At 43.6% G+C, this 21,351-nt stretch overlaps 3 protein-coding genes across 5 annotated transcripts; 1 reads left to right on the top strand and 2 right to left on the bottom strand.

Annotated features, from left to right (window-relative positions):
* Window positions 1-72: 72 nt before the first annotated feature.
* Window positions 73-9,902, bottom strand: acot9.1 (acyl-CoA thioesterase 9, tandem duplicate 1). Of its 2 annotated transcripts, XM_069706843.1 has the most exons (16): window positions 9,721-9,902; window positions 8,886-8,980; window positions 8,321-8,347; window positions 7,828-7,873; window positions 4,251-4,421; window positions 4,132-4,169; window positions 3,971-4,054; window positions 3,774-3,877; window positions 3,265-3,338; window positions 3,108-3,175; window positions 2,911-3,022; window positions 2,223-2,313; window positions 1,747-1,832; window positions 1,570-1,657; window positions 1,262-1,412; window positions 73-918 (listed from the first exon to the last, which is right to left on the bottom strand). In XM_069706843.1, exons 1-16 carry the CDS (start codon window positions 9,732-9,734, stop codon window positions 863-865), a joined length of 1,305 nt encoding a protein of 434 aa, XP_069562944.1. In that variant the 5' UTR covers window positions 9,735-9,902; the 3' UTR covers window positions 73-862. The 2 variants fall into 2 exon arrangements, with proteins under 2 accessions (XP_069562944.1, XP_069562945.1); XM_069706844.1 differs by lacking the exon at window positions 8,321-8,347.
* A 1,881-nt stretch (window positions 9,903-11,783) lies between these two features.
* LOC138625735 (diamine acetyltransferase 1-like) lies at window positions 11,784-15,116 on the top strand. The gene is made up of 6 exons (XM_069706849.1): window positions 11,784-12,044; window positions 13,022-13,073; window positions 13,156-13,236; window positions 13,768-13,869; window positions 13,967-14,007; window positions 14,689-15,116. Exons 1-6 carry the CDS (start codon window positions 11,982-11,984, stop codon window positions 14,863-14,865), a joined length of 516 nt encoding a protein of 171 aa, XP_069562950.1. The 5' UTR covers window positions 11,784-11,981; the 3' UTR covers window positions 14,866-15,116.
* Window positions 15,116-21,219, bottom strand: apoob (apolipoprotein O, b). Of its 2 annotated transcripts, XM_069706848.1 has the most exons (10): window positions 21,165-21,219; window positions 20,699-20,815; window positions 20,058-20,186; window positions 19,764-19,796; window positions 19,449-19,503; window positions 19,060-19,155; window positions 18,815-18,906; window positions 17,667-17,753; window positions 17,327-17,372; window positions 15,116-15,691 (listed from the first exon to the last, which is right to left on the bottom strand). In XM_069706848.1, exons 1-9 carry the CDS (start codon window positions 21,180-21,182, stop codon window positions 17,328-17,330), a joined length of 672 nt encoding a protein of 223 aa, XP_069562949.1. In that variant the 5' UTR covers window positions 21,183-21,219; the 3' UTR covers window positions 15,116-15,691; window position 17,327. The 2 variants fall into 2 exon arrangements, with proteins under 2 accessions (XP_069562949.1, XP_069562948.1); XM_069706847.1 differs by lacking the exon at window positions 15,116-15,691 and having other exon boundaries at window positions 16,764-17,372.
* Window positions 21,220-21,351: the final 132 nt, after the last annotated feature.

Genomic DNA, 21,351 nt, shown 5'->3' on the forward strand with positions numbered 1-21,351 from the left:
TTTTTAAAAATTATTTTTATTTTTTATTTATTTATTTTTTTATAAAAGACACAACTTTGATACGAAATGCACAAAATAGATGTTTTTAAAGCTAAAATAAATAAAAATGAAAGTTTATAAAAGTTACTTAAACAGTGATGTAATAAAGAATAAACGGTGGAGTTGTTGTTTTTTTATTAATCAAAGGGATAAATTGGATGGTTTACTAGCAGATAAGAGCTTTAGCTCTTTGGTAATAGATTTCCTCAAATGGTGAGAGTACATGTCACATGGTTAACAGTCTCTGAGGGCCCTGGTTCGATCCCGCGTAGGGACGGTTCTTCATGCATGTTACTTTCCTTTTCCTCCCTTTTTGTTCACGACACGTACGTTAAAATTAGGAAACCAAACATCACGAGAAACTATTACAGCTTCTCTTATCGTTGGCCTTTTTTTTTTTACAAACTTTATTTCCTGTACATGAAAGTTAAAAAATGTCCACTTGAGTACGAGAGCATAATATTTGCACGTATGTACTCTTAAACAAAGCAAAACCACAAAACCTCTCTAAATAATGTAACATAGAGCGTCAAACACAAAGAAAAGACGTGGGGACGACTGTAAAGTCAAGATAAATAGGTGGTTTTTTTTTATTGCATTTGAGTAAATACACAACTTAAGGCCTGAAAAGTTGCACTGTCGTCCATCTCAGAGCAAAATAAAGCTTCTCATTCAACGTAAACAAAAAAGAAAAGTAAAGGTTTGTGCGTACAAGCGGCTGTGGAACACAAGACTATAACATAATGAAGTGTAACGCCGTGCGTGAAGCGAAGCAGGATATTTGTTCTTCAGAGCCGACACACTCGCTGCTCTGACTGATCGCTCAGCCCTGCACGGTTTGGTTGAAGTGTCTCTTCCCGTCCAGGAACAGCATCGACTCTGTGGGACGCACACCAACACATCAAACAGAAGGTCAGAGGTCACACACAAACACACAGCTAATACTAATAATAATTACTACTACACAGCTGAAAAACGAATTAAAAAAATAATAATAATAATAAAAAATATATGTATATAAAACAAAAGTAAAACAAATAATAACAAAATTAATAAACTAAAATGACAAAAATCTAAAAACATAAAAAAAAAAAAAAAAGAATTATCAGTCACAGACAAACACACAGGTAATAAAATTACGACGACAGAGATTAAAGACAAATAACCTGAAAAACTGATAACAACCAATAATGTAAACGATCCAACGTGACCAGCCGCTCACCTCCGTACGTCTTGGGGATGATGTTGGGCACGTCGCGGTCGGAGACGAAGGTGAAGTGGAAGACGTTGGTGGTGTTGTGCTGGTTGGTCAGCGGGTCGAACACCTCGCTGTGAACTCTGACCTGGATGTACTTCCCCTGTGTGTAACACACCTAAAACACACACACACACACACACACAGGGTTCAGGTTACCTCCTGTTACTGAGTCCGCTGCATCTCTCAAAATATGTAAAAACATGATTCACGGCTGCAGCCGATCGTGTGTAATCTGAAATTCCCGATATGTTTTGTGGTGCTTTTTTCTTTACCTGCGACGAGAGCAGCAGCAGAGAGCCGATGTCCACCGGCTTCTGGAAGAGGATGTCATCTACAGCCACCAGACTGGGCCGGCAGCCTCTGCAGCACAAAGATGAAGGATGAAGGTCGATGAGATCACAAAATGTGCTTCAGGTGAATCTTCTTCCTCTCTACGACAACACTCTCACCCGTAGGAGCAGGCGTTGGCCCAGCCCAGCTCGTACGCCTTCCTCATCAGGAAACCTCCGAATATCCTGTTGAAGATGTTCCTCTCCTGCATGAGACACAAACAAAAACATCATTCGTTCATTGACCTGTTCAGTCAAACCTTCTCTCACGCCAGCAGGGGGCAGTATTCAGTTAAATAGAGATCGTGTGCAACTATCAGTCTCTCCGGTGGCGTTTTCAGGAAAGTCCGTTGCAAAAAAAACTAAATAGTTCTAATACAAGAATCACCTGTAAGAAAACAATTTTTCCACCTTTTTAAAAACAAAACTGTACACACTGTATTTGTAACGTGTACGAGTAAAATAAAAATAAAGATCTAAAAGTGTAAAATGCTGAGGGACACTGGTCCCATTCTCGTGCTCAGGACTTCAAATCAGCCTCAGTGTGGAAATATTGATCTTTATGGTGCCTTAAATGTGCAGTTCCCTCCTCTCACCTGCGGGTGGCAGATCTCCAGCCCCTTCAGTTTGGCATCTTCCATCCACACCGAGTTCGGAGGCAGAACTCTGCCACGGAAACTGACTGTGCTGAAACACAGTTAAAAATAGCACACGCAGCATTACACCAAATATTAAAACAAAACAACCCTGAAAGCTAAAAGTTTTACTGTTACTTTGCATTAAAAGCATCACATGCAGCAATAAAAACAGATGTTTCTGAGCTGAAATGTGACAGAAAAAAATATTATTCCAGGAAGTATTGTGCACTAATAATTATTAATATTGAATAAGATAAAGTATAGTATTATTACTGACTCAGATGTGGTTTCATAGACGGTTAATTTAATTCAAGTCCTTTCTAATACTAAACAGTCAGAGAGCCTTTTATCAGGAACACCAACACAATCACCCAGTTGTCCAATCAACACAAAGTCTTTCCTCTGAAGGGTCAAAAATAAATGTTCATGTTGAGTGAAATTACATTTAATTCAAATGTGATGTATTTCACAGAAAATTTTGATTCTAAATCTGAATAATTAAAATACTCCTCTGTAATCTGTGTAATAGTCATTTTGTTATTAAAGTCAGCTGATTTACTGGATTTATTTGAATCAGAGGTCAGAGGTCAGAAACACGTCAGATTTAAGACTTGTACGAACTCCGTTTGTGACGTGTGAGTCGTACTTTGTGTCGAGGGTGTTGAGGAACAGACTGTGAACGATCTTCCTCTCCTCGTCGGTGGGCGCGACCTTCAGCAGCGACGCCGTGCTCAACTCCACGCGACGCAATTTATTCGCTGCAGACCACAAAAAGAAATACAACTAAAAAACGTGGCGGAGAGGAAACAGAAAGATTGGATGACATCTGAGCTGGCGTCGTACCTTCTCCTTCCTGGAAGAGCTTCTCCTCCTCTGGCCCGTCGGGCTGCAGCGGATTCACGAACGCTGCTCTGGAGGATTAAAAACATCAGAGAGTCTGGGATGAAAACAGAAACGTAACGAGGAACACGTCGATCCTGAATGAATGCGTGAAGCTCACCTCTTGTTCTCCGGGTCGCGGGCCACCATGACAAACGTGGCGTCCAGAACGGGGGCGTAAGCTCCCTCACGGTACTGAAGGAGGAGACACAGTTCGTTCAGGAAAATGTTTCTTCACCACATAAAACAAGCAGAGAAACACTGAACGCTCTCTAAGCCTCTAAGAAATGACCACATTTGGACGAGATGGGGGAGGAGGAGGAGGAGGAGACTATGCCCCGCCCACCTCTACCGGAAACCTGACTCCAGACACGCCCCCAAACATCTGCGTTTGAGGTTTAGTATCTAATCGATGAGAATTTAGGTAAAAACACCATCATGACTTTGTAATTCAGGAGAGAACTTGATGCTTTTTCAATGGGAGTCTATTGGAGTTTTTTTTGGCAGCAGCCCCTAGTGGCGCCCAGCGGTACTGCACTTTAAGGCACTGCTGCATCTGCTTCACTTTTCAGACCCCAGTAGATCAATTATAGAACATCCTGCATGTTGTGTGCAGGTGATCGTGTGCACCTGCGACATGTGCATCTTGGCTTCGATGGACGTCTTCCCCACCCACGTCACACGGCCGCTGAACTTGATGTCGCAGTCGGGGTAGATGACGTGCTGCCTCATGTCTGACACACACACAAAAAACAACAACAACAACTTTAGGAGCAAACAAAACAAACTGTCAGCGTGATCGTTCCCGACACGCGAGCGCGTCTTACCGATCTTGTCCACCAGGGCGGTGACGATGGACAGAGGAGACTTCTTCAGTGTGGAGTTGTAGGTGTGAGAGTAAGAGATGAGGACTGAGGAGACATGTTGGTTAGTTTGTGGAGCTTTTCCTGTCCAACCTGAACAGAAATCAAGATGTTCATGTGATTACCTGCTAAACTGTCCAAGTCCTCCAGGAGCCTACCGAACCTGAGACGAGACACGAGACCAGTGAGAGACAGGAAATCACGGATTGAATGCGGCATCCTTCAACCGCCACTTCCTGTTTACCTGACGGTGTTGTGGAAGGTGAGGTACTTCTCCCGGAGCTGCGGCTCGGAGCCCAGCGGCAGGTGCACCTCCAGGTAGCTGTCCTTCATCGTTTTGGCCGGCAGGTCCTTCTGGGATTTGGCCAACATGGATGACAGCGACACGCGCTCTGACATGGCCTGCTGGTGGTCTCTACATTACAAAACAAACAATATATATAACACGTTAAAGATACACTCCCTGGATCTGTTGTTGTCAATATATTTATTATTATTTTTACAGGAGTTTATGTGTCATTATCTTCTTTGTTTGTTTTCTATATTTATCTTATACATTACTTTATGAACAGAAGTAGAAAGAGGAAGATATAAAGGAAAATCACCGATTTTTATATATAAAACGATACAATTAGATACAATAAAGATACAAATAAAACAAAACTATACGGTAAGATAAAGTTACAATAAAGACAATATGAAACAATTCATAATTATCATATTCCTAGAGATTCAGGCCGAGGAGGAGGAGGAGGAGGAGGAGGAGGAGTGGCAGCAATCTTCCACTCAAGTTTATCAATTAATCCAAAGCCTGAACTTAGTTCTAAATCATTTGAGAGTCTGACTCTTAGTCTCTCTCACCCAAACTGGAAAGCAGAGAAACGGATTGTATTGTTGTTGTTTATCTCCCACCTGGTCCTTATTCAGAGTTTCTAACTGAATTCTGACTTTTGATCAGATTTAGTGCTGAGTTCAGATAAAGTGATGATAGTGGGAGACTTTAACATTCATGTTGACGTGGACAACAACAGCCTCAGTTCTACTTTCAGCTCATTATTAGATTCTATAGGCTTTTATCAGGATGTAAATAAACCCCGTCACCGTGGTAACCACACCCTCCATCTGGTTCTGTCGTATGGGATGGAAACTGAAAATGTAATAGTATTTCCTCCAAACCCTGTTTTGTCGGACCACTTCTTATTAACATCTGAAGTTACATTAATGGACGACACAGCATGTGGGAATAAATCCCACTACAGTAGATGTCTGTCAGATGATGTCGTGGCCAAGTTTAAGGAAGCAGTTACATGTTTATCCTCTTCGATGCCGTGTGTTAAAGCAGTGGAAGACATCTACGTTGATCTTAGTCCCACACAAGTGGATCATCTGCTAGAAAACACTGCAGCATCTCTGCTACAACTCTAGATGATGTCGCCCCTCTGAAGAAGAGAGTCATGAACCAGAGGAAGTTGTCTCCATGGTACAACTCAGAACTACGCTCTGCTAGGCAGCGACTAGAAAGATGGAAAGGAAATGGAGTTCCACTAATTTAGAAGAATTTCACCTGCCTGGAAGGAGAGTCTAATATTATATAAGACTTATATAAGGCTTTTAAAGTGGCTGTAATTAAACCTTCACTTCAAAAGCCGACTCTTGATCAGCTGTTTTAGGAAACTACAGACCAATTTACAACCTGACGTTTATTTCTAAAATCCTTGAAAAAGTTGTTTCAAATCAACTTTTTGATCATTTACAAAGGAATGATCTGTTTGAAGATGTTCAGTCTTTAGAGTTCATCATAGCACAGAAACAGCTCTGGTGAAAGTTACTAACGACCTTTTATTAGCCTCAGATAATGGACTCATCTCTGTACTTGTTCTTCTGGACCTCAGTGCTGCTTTTGATACGATTGATCATACGATCTTATTACAGAGATTAGAAGACGTTACGAGGATGAAAGGAACTGCATTAGACTGGTTCAAATCCTACTTATCAGATAGATTCCAGTTTGTCCATGTCAACAATGAGTCTTCCAGACAAACAAGAGTTAGTTATGGAGTTCCACAAGGCTCAGTGTTAGGCCCAATACTTTTTACTTTGTATATGCTTCCATTAGGAGATGTCATCAGGAAGCACTGCATCAACTTCCATTGTTATGCAGATGACACTCAGCTATATCTTTCCATAAAACCAGATGAAACTAATCAGTTCGTAAAACTTGAAGCCTGTCTAAAAGACATAAAGTCCTGGATGACCAAAAACGTCCTGCTTCTAAATTCAGACAAAACAGAAGTTCTTGTATTTGGTCCTAAACACCTCAGAAACTCTTTCTGTAATCACTTAGTTACTCTAGATGACGTTGTCTTGGCCTCCAGCAAAACTGTGAGGAACCTTGGAGTCATCTTTGATGAGGATTTGTCCTTTAGACACCATATAAAGCAAATCTCCAGAATTGCCTTCTTTCATCTATGTAATATTAATAAAATCAGGAAAATCCTTCCTCAGCGTGACGCAGAAAAACTCATTCATGCATTTGTTACTTCTAGACTAGATTATTGTAATTCCTTGCTGTTAGGATGTCCAAATTACTCATTAAAAACCTGCAGCTGATCCAAAATGCTGCAGCAAGAGTACTGACGGGATTTAGCAAGAGAGATCATATTTCTCCAGTTTTAGCTTCTCTTCATTGGCTTCCTGTTAAATCAAGAATAGAGTTTAAAATTCTCTTGATGACTTACAAAGTTCTACATGACCAGGCTCCATCATATCTTAGAGATCTTATAGAACCATATAATCCTAGCAGAGCACTTCTCTCTCAGTACGCTGGTCTACTTGTGGTTCCTAGAGTTTCCAGAAGTAGAATGGGAGGCGGAGCTTCAGTGTTCAGGCTCCTCCCCTGTGGAACCAGCTCCCAGTTTGTGTTGGAGGGGCAGAAACCCTCTCTAGCTTTAAGATTAGACTCAAAACGTTCCTTCTTGATAAAGCCTATAGTTAGGGCTGGCTCAGGTAGACCTGAACCAACCCTTAGTTATGCTGTTATAGGCCGAGGCTGCTGGAGGACCTCGTTACATGCTGAGCTTCTTTTCTTTCCTCCTACTCTTTAACTGACTCATACCTCACCATCTTCTTCTCTCCCATAGTTTCTTCTTATTATCTGTTGTCTCCATTCAGTTCCTTCGCTCGTGTAGTTTCTGTTCTTTCTTTTGCAGATGTCCCGTCATGGAGCTGCATGTCTCTGCTCTGCGCTTGTCATCTCCACCAACAGTTCTTCTCTTCTATCTCTATGCTGTCCTTTTCTCTCTCTGCTCTCCTCTCACTCCAACTGGTCGAGGCAGATGGCCGCCCACCTCTGATCCTGGTTCTGTCGGAGGTTTCTTCCTGTTAAAGGGAGTTTTTCTTCCCTGTTGGAGGTTTTTCTCTCTTAAAGAGGAGTTTTTTCCCTCTTAGCTTATGTGGGAATTGTTGAATTGTTGAATTGTTGGTTTCTCTGTATAATATTGTAAAGTCTTGCTGTAAAGACTTTAATGTGTTAAGTGCCATGAAATAACCTGTGTTGTGATTTGGCGCTATTTAAATAAAGTTGAATTGAATTGAATTGAATAAAGATACTATACGATACGATGTGATGACATCCAATAAAAAAAAAAAAAATGAAATGGATAGAATATGGGAAAAAAATGTCAAGTGACGATAAAGATGAAGAAATGGTGCAATCCAGAATGATGACGATACGACACGATGAAGAAACCGAAACAATACCATGAAGATAACGTACGATGAGGATATATATTATATTGATCATTGATTGGACGGTTCGGTACCTCCAGTTGCTGGAAGCTCCCACGATCTGCCTCAGCCGGTTCCTCACTGTAACGCAGAGGAAACGGTTCAGATCCGGTGTGTTGGTGTCACTGAGGCGGAGCGGTGACACAAACCGCAGATTCAAAGGCTGCGTGTTTTTACACCGTCTCCGTCAGGCTGTCAGTGAAGATCTCATTAAACTGCTGCAGCTCAGCGAGGCCCGAACAGGGAGACAGAATAAAAGCAAACACTGAAGCTGAAGCAGCACCACAGAGGTAGGAAGAAGGAAACAGGTTAGTAACTGCTGCGGGGGGTGATGGTGGGATGGTGGGGTGGGGAGGGGTGGGGAGGGACGGGGTATCTCTACTGCTGTGCAGATCCAGACCAACCAGAAGGTGGTGCAGAGGAAGAGCTGAAACAAGGTAGAACACAAACAATGAACATGCAGGAAGTAAAGTTCAGTCAGAGTTGATCAGGAGAATTAAAAGGTGGTTCAGAGTTTTACCAACACACCATTCGACACGTGTAACAGTGGGTTTCCTGTGGAGAGACAAAAACGATTCAAAATGTGCAGAGTCAGAGGACAGAGGAGGTCAAGGGAGGTCAGAGGAGGTCAAGGGAGGTCAGAGGAGATCAGAGGAGCTCAAGGGAGATCAGAGGGGGTCAGAGGAAGTCAAGGGAGGTCAGAGGAGATCAGAGGAGCTCAAAGGAGATTAGAGGAAGTCAAGGGAGGTCAGAGGAGGTCAAGGGAGGTCAGAGGAAATCAAGGGAGGTCAGAGGAGATCAGAGGGGGTAAGAGGAGATCAGAGGAAGTCAAGGGAGGTCAGAGGAGATCAGAGGAAGTCAAGGGAGATCAGAGGAGATCAGAGGAGATCAGAGGAGGTCAGAGGAGATCAGAGGGGATCAGAGGAGATCAGAGGAGATCAGAGGGGGTCATGGTAATAATCTACAAAACACTGAACTCAGGTGTGAACGTGTGTGTATCTATTCAAAGTAAAGGCAGTGTGACTTGCACACAGACCGTATGTTGTTGTATGGGGGGGGGGGGTCTCGTGTGAAACAGGAAGTGCTCTCTTACCCTCTGCCATGTCGGGCGTCCTGTCCTGCTTGGACGGTCGCCCCGTGCAGAACGACCGGCCGGTCAAGGACCCGGCCGACCGCAGCAACAGCAGCCTGAAGGTTACAAAAACAAACGCACCCTCAGATGACCCGGAGACCAACGAGTCTTCTAATTATAACCTCACACCTGATCTGACCCGTCCTGCTGCTGAGGACACCGAACAGCTGAGGACACAGAACAGCTGAGGACACCGAACAGCTGAGGACACCGAACAGCTGAGGACACAGAACAGCTGAGGACACAAAACCAACTTCTTCACACTGAAACTGAGAAAAAGCTGAAAGCTCAGTTCATCACGGACGTGGAAACATATTCACACCTCAAAACTGTATTTCACAACATTTCAGAAGGATAAATATATCTACTACTTATTATTATGCTTAAATATTTTACAATTCATTTTTTATTTTATTAATTCATTTTTTTTAAATGCCTAAAATGACATTAAGCCCCAAATCAGACGTGAAACGCTGAAATAAAGTAAATGAACTTTCAGTAAAAATGACTTTCCATCCTGTTTTAATCCGTTTTTAATGTTTTAATCTGTTAATGTTTTTGGGTGTTTGCTGCAGCTGGTTGAACCTGACACACCCTGAATGTAAACACCGCCCCTCCCTGCCCCGTTGACTCCACCAGGTGGCGCTACCTTCTCCGTTCCTGTCCCATTAAGGCCATTAAACGGTAAAACACCGGGACGAGTCACCGGTTTACGGGCTGCTCAGCGTTCCTAGCAGCATGCTAACTGTTAGCAGCGGCGGCGTGAACCATGAAAGCGTGTTTTGAATCCACTGACCTCGGTGAGAGCATGATGCCTTCCGGAATGACAGTCGAAGGTCTGACGGTCCAAACGAAGCAGGTGAGCCGGAAGAAAAAGGAGAAAATCGTTTTTATTTTCTCTCTCCAGGAGCTGAGCTGAGCCAACCAGGCTCCACCACAGGTCTGTTTCCGTGTTGGTACGTCGCCCCGCCCACTCGGCTGATGACGTAAGACGCTGGGATCTTCCACGTCAGACTTTCCCCCTTCGAGAGCAGAGGAGCTTCTGGGGAGGTCTGTCAGACAGTCAGACACGACTGACTGTTTAAAAACCCAACCAGCAAAAGCTGCAACATTTTTCACAAAGCTAAAAAAAACAAAAACAAAAACAAACTCTGGTTTTCACTGATGCGACAAAAACACAACGAGAGCAGGAGTCTTCAACTGTTCAGGCCAAGGACCCCCAAACTGATAGAGATGGAGCAGGGACCCCCTACTATACATATTGGATAAAATTGTGTTTTATATTAAACTGGAGGAGAGCAGGAGGCTTGGAGGGACAGGTCCAGACTTGGAGGGACAGGTCCAGGCTTGGAGGGACGGTCTAGGCTTGGAGGGACAGGTCCAGGCTTGGAGGGACGGGTCCAGACTTGGAGGGACGGTCCAGGCTTGGAGGGACAGGTCCAGGATTGGAGGGACTGGTCCAGGCTTGGAGAGACAGGTACAGGCTTGGAAGGACAGGTCCAGGGTTGGAAGGACAGTCTAGGCTTGGAGGGACAGGTCCAGGCTTGGAGGGACAGGTCCAGGCTTGGAGGGACGGTCTAGGCTTGGAGGGACAGGTCCAGGCTTGGAGGGACAGGTCCAGGCTGGTCTCCTGCTGTGGGTGAACCGGTGTCCAGCTTGAGAGCTCCTGTGTGTCGCTGAATGTGCATTTCTGACTGTAAGATAACATCTTCTGCCTCCATTTATCCATCCGCCACAATATGTTGGATTCATGTTCATGTGTATTTAAAGACATTTAAATTTGTGGAAAAAAATTAGAAAAAACAAATAGAATTGTCAAATCAACCAAATATTTAACGGACCCCTTGCAGTACCTCCGCGGAGCCCCTAGGGGTCGCGGACCCCCTGTTGAAGACCTCTGCTGTAGAGTATGATGCATCACTTTAGCTTCAAGTAACCAACAGTACATAAAGCCGTTAAAATAGGCTCAACCTTAAACATCTACTGCAGTAAAATGTACAAAAACAATCATGTGGGCTGATTGTAAAAGACTTTAATACCTCATAATATTTACATTCTTTTTTACTTATCTAAGGTTTTAAATGCAGTATTTTCACAGTGTGATATTGGACCTTGAACTGGTGTAAAGGGGCTGATGTAAAGGCTGAAGAGGACCGTTGAAGTCCTGAAATATCTCAAGCATGGAACGATTACTGAACACACAAAGAGACCTAATGATCCCCAAGAGTTGTACAACAACTGCAAAAAAAAAAGGTGCCAAATGACAAACAGTCGGTGCAAATCATCTCCAAACGGACGAAAACCAAAGAAAGAGTAAAAAACCAAAATAAAACGTGTTACTTAATCCATCACTTGGTTTCACACACCCTACCCCCACCTTACCATGTTTTCTGAGTAGTGGAAAATTCCACTTGTGCAGGAGGATGGTGAGTGATTATTATCACCACCTCAGGTTCGTGGAGGAGAATCCTGTTGATACCTCAGTAGTCATTGTTGCTGAGCGTTTAAGAACCACTGAGAAAGACGGTTAACAGTCTTCTACTTTAATCAAATAAATCTTATTTTACAGAAAAATATCGAATTAGTTAAATCCGTCAAAGATGCAGCAAACTGTATTAAAACTGAGTGATTTCATAAAGTAGAATCGTTCATTTGACTTAAAAGTCCCAAAAGTTTCTGCTTCCGCCATCAACAACAAAGATGTTATGACGCCAGCTGACCGATCACGTGAGCATTCTTTGTGCCCCGATCGGATTAAACGGCGGCCAGAGGACGCTGCTGATTCGTCAGAAATAGGAGAAGCCGTGAGAGCCGACCAATCGCCTTCCAGCGCGTGCCGGGTATAAAAGCCCCCATGTAAACAAAGGAGGGAGCAGATTAACGGCAGCGACCCGGCCGAGGGCGTCTTCAACTGAATGTTCTTGTGTCGACGAACGCGTCCGGACCAGAGGCTGACTGTGGGGGACAAGCCACTTGGAAGCGAATGAAGAAACAACTAATCTTTCACTTCACGTACAGAGGACTTCTAACGAAAGGAAAAAAGAGTAAAAGAAGAAAATGGAGTATAAATTACGAAAAGCTGAACCCAGGGACGTGTCTGATATATTACGACTGGTGAAGGTAGGCCCGTAGGCCCGCAGACAGCACCGGATGTTCGGTCACAAACGGTCACAAACGATCTTAGTCGACGGGAGCTCAACGGTAACGGTCGCAGCGGAGGTGGCGTCAACCTGCTTAGCTAACCGTCAGCTAGCCGTGACCGGTGTCGGAGACGACCACATAAGTAGAGGATGCCGTTAAAACACCGATAAACGGGAGGCAGGCGCGAAATTACCGGGGGATATCCGCGGGTGAGCTCGGTACCGGGACACCGCCGGGGGCCTTTGTTTACGGCCACACGACTCACTTCCGCTCCGACTGCCACTTTTCCAAATATGGTCAGTCTGTCTGCGTCGGGATGACGTCCTCATCCAGGTCGCCCTGGTGTGACGTCACTGCCGAGCTGACATCAACAACACGGGCTGCGTTTCACTGCTTGTCCGGTCAGCTGAGGGGAACCAGGGAGAATAGTCCCATCAGCAATTCACTCATGGGGTTTCAAAATAGTTTCCAGTTAACATGCACAGAGAGCCCTCAAATATTTCACACATTATTTATAACAGTTTAATGTTGGTATTATCACATATGTTGGGACAAAAAAAGTCATAAACTAACAACAAATTAATCCTCAATTTATTTTTTCAGAGTAAAATGATTTAAATTAAAAGTTTTCCACAGGATAAGGCAGTATTGTCAAACTATATTGGGTTTTATTGCAAAGAAACCAATCTTAAAGTCATAATCTCAAACATTTTTGTTTTACAATGGTGGTTTATCCTGCGGTCTGCTGATTAGAGCCTTTACATCTGCAGGATTATTATTTAAACCAGCTGCGTGTCTGTGGTGACATTCCCGGGGGGGGGGAAGCTATATTTACCTCAGTGAACTCCAAAAAAAAAAAAAAAAAAAAAGTGTCTGTTTATGTGAAATAAAGAATTTGAGCTGCTCTACTGTCACCAGTATCAAACACCCAACAGCTCTGTTCTTTGTTGTCGCAGGAGCTCGCAAAGTACGAGGAGATGGAGCACCAGGTGACGCTGACGGAAAAAGGTGAGTTTCAAGCCACCCACAAAACTCTTCTTCTTCTTCTTCTTGGTGTTTGTTTTTATTCAACGGTGGCGTTTCCTTGTAGAACTCCTGGAGGATGGATTTGGCGACACCCCGTTTTACCACTGCATCATTGCTGAGATCCAGGGAGAGAGCAGCAGTGATGGTGAGGAACACAGCTGGCTGCTCACTTTGACCTTCTTCTTTTCTTTTTGAAAGCGTTTCAGCGGGAGTCGTTGGGCGTCACGCCTCGAAGGCTCCACAGGCTCTGCTTCCTGTTTCTGTACACTCAGTACAGCGCAGGTGTTCAGCCCCGGTCGAAACACACGGGTCTCATGTTTAAAGATCTACATGCTGATTTGCTGACTCATCGCTCAGCTCAACTGTGACCTCATTTTTTTAACATATGTTACCGCCTCAGATCAACTTTTCCCGGTAAATAAGGGCTATTTACAGTGAAGCAGAATAACAAATGGTATATTATACTTTCACTATTTGTGCTCCTGTAAACCTAAAAAGTAGCTACAGGTAATCAGTGTTGTATAACAAAGTATTTATAGATTTGTTTTTATTAAAGTAGATCTGGTACAGTTTGATTTATTGTTGTTGTTTTTTTTATCAGAATTTCTTCTGTAAATCACTTTGTAACTTTTGATTTTGAAGTGTAAAGTTTTTGTGATGTAACGTGTCCGTGCAGATGCGAAGGTGGTGGGTTTCGCCATGTACTACTTCACCTACGACCCCTGGGTCGGCAAGCAGCTGTACCTGGAGGAGTTCTACGTCATGGACGAGTGCAGAGGTGAGAGACATCTCAAACCTTTTCTTTTCTTTTTTTTCTTCGTCTGCTCCGGTTTCTCTGCAGCTTCTTTACTCACGATCTCTCCTCTGGTTGTTAGGGATGGGCATCGGCTCGGAGATCCTGCGGCACCTCAGCAATGTGAGTATGTTTGCTAAATTAAAGGTTGCAGCGCCAGCAGCTTTATTTAATGCTGCTTTCAGCAGACATGTAACTCACCGCTGAAGCTCTGATCATCTCAGGTTTTCTTTCCTGACGGGGTTTATTTCAAGTGTTAGATTCATGTTTTCCCCACTTTTATTCCTTGTTTGTAACTGTGCTTTGAAAAGTACTCTGTAAATAGTTATTTGTATTAACTGTCATCCATCATAACTGTCTTTCTATTTTGTACATAATCTGGCCGCCGGAAACTTGGTTCAATTCTCACTTTTGCTTCTTTGTTTTGAAAGTTTTCAGAATCAAAATGCAGAAAATTAGAGATGAAAGCAACAAAAAAAAAAGGGAAAATTACATCATTTTTAAATACATATTTTTATTTCACAGATATTTGTATAGTAACGTGTATTTTTCTCATTCTGAAAGAGTTTTAATGACCAGCAAGAACACAAACTAAACCAGGAAAACATGTTCGTGACGCGGCTCAAAGCTCAACAAAGAAGAGTTCAAGCTCAAAATAAATTTACTTTTTGCAGAACTTAAAGGGAAATAAAACTAAAACCAAACGCCAGGTCCTTGTAGAACGACCCGACTCCGCCCACTAGACCGCCAGAGTTCGGTCAGTACAGATTTGATTTGACGTCGTGCTCTCCGTCCCTCCTCCAGCTGGCGATGAAGACGCGCTGCACCGGCATGATGTTCGTGGTGGCGGAGAACAACGAGCCGTCCGTCCAGTTCTACAAGCGGCGCGGCGCCGAGGACCTTTCTCAGGAGGAGGGCTGGAGGCTCTTCCGCTTCGACAAGGACAGCCTCGTGAAGATGGCCACTCCGGCCGAGGAGTGACGGTGAGGTTTCGGGCCGAGCAGAGAAAGTCGACTTCTCTTTCTCCGCTCAGACGGTGGCGGCGGATTCACGGAAGCTCAGCTTCTAACCGGGAAGAGTTTCTCAGTAACACGACTCTAGTTGTAGTTCAGTCTTATTAACACTGAATCAGGTGTGTTTATTCGAACCTGTCATTCTTTTTTTTTTTCTTCTTTTTTTTTTTTTTTCGTGTAGGGTCACTTAAGTTTGCAATAAAAAGAGAACTGATCCAACATGTCCGGGTCTCCTTCTTCTGGGTTCTTTGTACGTTACGGTTCATTGAACTTTGATCCAAAGGCACCAGGACTTCTTTTGGCTTCTTGAAGATGTTTTGGCTCGTTCCAGGTTTTAACTCCTCGTGAGGTCACGTACGGGGAACCGAGCCGACGCCCGGCGGACCGTTAAGGTCACAACGGTCCGTTGCTGTCGGGCCGTCAGGCGTTCGTACGACTCGTTAATGTCCTGGTGTGAAAGGTCCTTTATCTTCTGTGACGGAGAACCAGCCGTCTCCACATTAGTGTCCTCCGCCCACCCCTTATCTTGTCGGGACGTCCCAGAAGAAAACAGAGCGCCAAAATGAGTTGAATGATTTAAACTGCGTGTGCGGTTGAACATTCACCCGGCGAGGAGACGCTTCAGCAGGTCGGAGAGTTCCTGCTCTACCGCAGCGTTTTCTACAGGAAGTGTCACGCACACACTTTCAAATTAAAGAACAGCTGTTTGGTTGTGATGCAGCATTGCTGACGTGTCGGAATAAAATCCTGATTCTCCCGGTTTTTCCAGCGATGCCTCTCCCTCCAGCTGCTTTCTGTTAACATAACAAAATGTGCTGCTTTTTTAGCAAACTGAAACCGGCCAGCTGTGCAGAAAGACACTCGACATCTGTGAAGCACCTCCTTCCTCATGTGAAGTAGAAATGTGGTGATGTCTGGTGCACACAGGAGTGGGGGCACTTCAAAGCCTCTGAAGAGGAACAAAAAGCGCTGACATCGCAGCATGTGATGCTCAGGTTTCATTTTAACGGATTTTCACTCATTAAAGTTTTTAATTCAAAAGGTTTCCTGCAGGAATTTTACTGCTTTGATTTTTGTGCTGCTTAAGTTAGTCACATATGAGGTTTTATACATATCTAAATATGTATATGTATTACATTCTTAAAATAATAGTCGACCCTTTAGAGAATAAATGATGTCTCCATCTGTGAACGAACATGTTTTACTTCCTTCCTTTTGAATACATCTTCCTCCTGAGGCGCGAAGCAGGATGGGAACTCATCCAGAAAACTTCCCAAATGAATTATTCACTCATGACGAAGAGTTCACCGACACCAAGAGAGGTCAGAAGCAGAAGGAGGAAGTGAGAACGCTCGGCTGGTTTCAGCCACGTTCGGCTTTCTGGGAGGAAGTGTTTCAGCGGTTTTCACGGTTCCAACAATAGGACACGACGTCCTCATGCAGCATCAGAAAGTGTCCACTGAGCATGTGCGAACTGAAGCAACTTTCAGTTCAAACGGTTTTTTGTCATTTTTTTTTAGAAAAAAAAAAAAAAAAAAGCAAAAATATTAATCCAATTATATTTTTACTGTTTGTTGAATTTTTAATCTTGAACTTCACCAGGCTTGTGTTTGTTTATCTCTTATGTGATGTAATTCTTCATATTATAATTTGGGAAATAAATCAAACTTCAAAATATAATTAAGAATTAATAAAAATAATTATATTCTCTTTAAAAGCAGCTTTGAGAGAATTGTATTTACTTTTTGTAAAAAAAATGTTTTAATCAAAAGAAGCTGCACAACAACAAATAACATGAATTAAAAAGGAACTTCCCGTTTTCCTTTTTATACTTTGATGAATCACTAATAAGACAAAAATAAATGATAATTGTTAAATATCCAATTTAATTACAGTGTATATACAGCACATTAGTGGACATTAAACAGCTTGTTAATAATCTGGAGATCAACACAGACTGTGAGCACATCGCTGCTCTGAATGATGTCACTGTGATGTCATCGTGTCCGGTGACCTCCAGAGACTGATTTATGATCCAGTTCAGACGAGCAGAATGAATGAAACCTGCTGAACGATCTGATGACTGCAGCAAACATCTGGTGTCGTATTGATGTGGCCGATTAACAAACAGCTGGAAATCACTTTGAAGGAACAGAACTAGTTAATGAACGACCGGCTTGATTTAATCTGGATGTTTTTTTGGAGTTTGAACAGTTTCTGTTTGGCAGTGAGTGAAGTTGAAGCGTGAGGAGGAGCTGCTGACAGCGTGACCTGGTTCAAAGACCAAAACAGGAACTGGAAAATCACCGAAGGAGAAAGAAGGAATGTTTAGTGAGGAGGATGATGAGGATAATGAGGAAGATGAGGAGGAGGAGGAGGAGGAGCGTCCCAAGAAGCAGATTGAGGGTCATCTGGAAAACTGGACAAACCTCAGCTGCTCGCGTCGTTGCTCTCCGCTCGCTGTTTCTTCTCGGCCTTCCCAAAGAGAGAAGCAACAGTCAGAGGAGCCAAACAACTATTAATGAACCTTTAACAACCATTAATAAACTAATAATAAACATTAATAAACCAATAATAAGACAATATTCACCCATTAATGAACCGTTAATAAACCATTAACAAACTATTAAGGAACTGTTAGTGAATAATTCATAAACCAATAAGGAACCATTCTAAAGCACTAATAAACCATTATTAAGCCGTTTACAGATCATTAATAAGGCATTAATAAATGTAAAGGGCTGACAGAAGCATTCACTAACGACTCACCTTTTTGCCAAACGGCAGGTCTTTCCACAGCGTCTCCACGGCGACGCGGCCCTGCTGACTCCAGGTGTACGCCGAGTCTCGACTCACCTGGAGGAAACACGAGACGTGATTAAAGAAGGCTACGACACGAAAACCGTAAATATTTTATTAGATTTATGACTCTAATTCTATATTTTATTAAAAGACGACGGATGCGGGAAGTCAATCGAAACATCCTGGAACAGGAAACAGGAAGTGTAATGTTGGGATAGATCCGCTGCGTTTCACCTTAACATGAAACTAAAATGTAAAATGAACAGAATCTAAAACTAAAACTGATCAGGCCGTCTGGATTTCTGTCAAAACCTCCCGGTTCATTTTGTTTTCTCACAGAAACGTCTGGACTTGCAGACGGGAAGTTGCGGCGTGTTTTCACGCGGACGGCGCGCCCTGGTTTCACCTCGACACGTGTGACCAGCTGACGTGCGACGCCCTGTCGGCGTTAGCGGGACGGAAACAGAATAAAACGACACAGAGCTTCACAGTCGGAGCTTCCTGCCGGACGCGAAGCCCTCTTCCTGCCAGGAAACGAGCCGCAGATCAAAACGCACGCCGACAAACGGAGCCTGGAAAGTTTTAGTCCAAACGATGTCGGAGACCGATTCGGTTTCTGAGGCTGTGATTTTACAGCTGGAACTCTTTCCTATCGTCAACTTCCTGTGACCGGAAACAGGAGAAATCTGAGCCTAAAATTAAAGTCAGCTGTGTCCTGAGTGTAGAAACATTATAATAACAACAAATTCATCTTTTTATCTGCATCAGTGAGATGAAACCAAGTTTAGACCAAAACCAGGTCCAAAACCAGTCTAAAACAAAGCTCACAACCGGGTCAGAAACCACATCTGAAACCAGTTCGACATCATGAAGTCAGTCTGGATCACACGAAGAGGCAGAAACAGAGAACCTGCCTGCAGAGTACTTCCTGTTTAAGTACTTCCTGTTTACAGTAGATGTCATTTGTTCTGAACGTGACTCTTTATTTTTCAGAACATGTCGAGTCCTGTACGTGAATATGGACCACACACACACACACACACACACACACACACACACACACACACACACACACACACACACACACACACACACACACACACACACACACACACCTTGAGCAGGGCGGCGGCCTGCTGAGGGTAGAACATGGAGGCGCTGAGGGCCATGAGTCCGACGGGGAACAGCAGCCTCTTCACCCTGGAGCCTGAGGGAGCGAGACACCGGTTTCAGAGATCAGAGTGAACTGACGTGACCCCGTCGTTGTTTTCACGTTACCTGCCGACCCCTTTGACCTCCCTTTGACCTCCCTTTGACCTCCCTTTGACCCCCCCCCCCTGTTTTTCTGTTATCTGGTTACCTTTGGCCAAGTAGAGTCCCAGGAAGCCGGAGAAACCCACAGCGGCCACACTGGGGTAGAGGTCAGGAGGAGGGTCACTGAGGAAGCTGTACACATCTGGAGGAGGAGGAGGAGGAGGAGACGTCACGTGATGAAGAGTTCCCCGAGGTAAAAGACTTGTAAAGATTTAAATTTACAAATATACAAAATCCCGTTTCATCATTCAGGTAAACACGAAAAAACATTTGAATGGTTTTTCAGCTTCTTGAAATGTGAAAGTTTGAAGCTCAAATTGTTCATTTTTGCCATTTTTAGACACGTTCAGTAAAACAAACAGGAAATGTGAAGAAACGGAGCCGAAGAACGACGTCCGGGAGAAATGATGAAGATTTCAGGACCAGCGAACTCACCGGTGACGGCGGTGACCGACGTGCTGACGCTGGGCTCCACGGTCCGGTACACCTGCTGCAGGCCAGACATCATCATCAGAGACAGACGACACGGTTATCTGTTCATCTGCATATATTTATGACTGTTGACTCTTCACGTCACATTTCCCTCATCTACATGAGCTCTGATCTGACGTCTTTTAAAACGAGCATTTTCCAAATCTGCCTCCTGTTGTATTTGTTTTTCCACTTTTTTTTAGTAATTATTAATTTTATTATTTCCCTTTGCTGCTGTTCCTGATGTTGGCTGACTTTTGCTTTCACAAAGTAACTCACCTCAACTTTCTCCGCTGCCATCTGCGTAGTTTGCTGCAAAACAACAACAACAACAACAACAACACAGAAATATCATTTTATTTATGGAGCATTTTCATAACGTAAAACTTTAGGGTGGAAAGTTATTGCAGAGATAATCTGGACTTTCTCAAACTGCACGCTACAATTTGAGCTTTATAATATTTTAAAACACCGAAGTGTGAAATAAAGAAACTTCACCGTCTCATGTGGTTCAATAAGAAGTTATTAAACGTCATATTTTTTCCAACAGAAGATACAGAAGATGGTTCAAACCTGACACCGGTTGGTGTATGGCTCCGCCCACTTCCTCAACGAGGAGATGCTCTCCTCCAGAGGTCCCGGTTCCGGCTCCGGGTCCGGGTACTGAAGCACCGACTCGGGAGTCGAGTAGAGAGACGGCAGCTGAAACAAACAGCAGCGAGGTGACGTCAATATCTAATATCTAATATCTGATAACTAATATCTGATAACTAATATCTGATATCTGATAACTGATATCTGATAACTAATATCTGATAACTAATATCTGATAACTAATATCTGATAACTAATATCTAATATCTGATAACTAATATCTGATAACTAATATCTAACATCTGATATCTGGACTTCATTCATTAAATCAATTGAGTGGGTTTTGTGTCTTTTCATTTCATGTCTGTTAATAGTTGGTGTCATTTTCATAATAATAATAATAACCCCCCCCCCCCCCGTTTGTTCAGCAACCACTGATTACGTCATAAGTGTGACGCAATGAGTGAGAACCTGCAGAATCACCAACATGAAACGTCCACGGTGACGTCACGTTGTTGTTGGTGACGTCCCGTTGTTGTCGGTGACGTCCCGTTGTTGTTGGTGACGTCACGCTGTGACCCTGATCTCGTCCTCCTCGTGCCGGTTATCGATGAACCCACCTCATCGATGCTCCAGACGGGCTGCGGGCTCTTCTTCTTCCCCTCCCCGGCGGCAGCGGCGAGCACGGAGCCGCCCAGCAGGCCCGTCAACCCCGGAGCAGCGGCGTACAGCGCCACCTGGCGGCCCGCCGGAGGAACACAGACACAGCTCAGTGCGGTAAAACACCCCGTGGTGCCTGCGACGGTATTTGAACACCAACACACTTTTTAACACTTCACCACGACAAGCACATTAAAACACCTTTACCGGAAATTACTCCTCATGAATGGCGACCTGTTAAAGTGGGCAGCTAGCAGCATGCTAACATTAGCTGTTGACTGATTTAGCAACGTTTGACTCGCTTGTCGTTCTTGACTTACATCGTTTAAACATTATAACCTCGTGTTTTACTTCATAACAACCACTGCTGAAGATGTGTAACAACGTTTGAGGCGTCAAAAGGTGAATATCGTGAAGAATAGTTACCAGTTTCACGTATGACATTATCGCTTCCGACGACTTTTCGCTTTCCGACGGCAAGTCGGAGGGGACAGTTAAAAAAAGAAAAAAGAAGCGCATGCGCGTTGCGGTTCAGGTAATCGAAACAGAAAGTACGAATTTAAAGATTTAAAGATGTAAAAATATAAAACCCAAACGTCTGACTCCATATTTA

This window comes from Brachyistius frenatus, unplaced genomic scaffold (assembly GCF_029030835.1).
Source record: "Brachyistius frenatus isolate BFR_SWC_R1_liver_20210118 unplaced genomic scaffold, ASM2903083v1 Contig_65, whole genome shotgun sequence".
Classification (NCBI taxonomy): domain Eukaryota; kingdom Metazoa; phylum Chordata; class Actinopteri; family Embiotocidae; genus Brachyistius; species Brachyistius frenatus.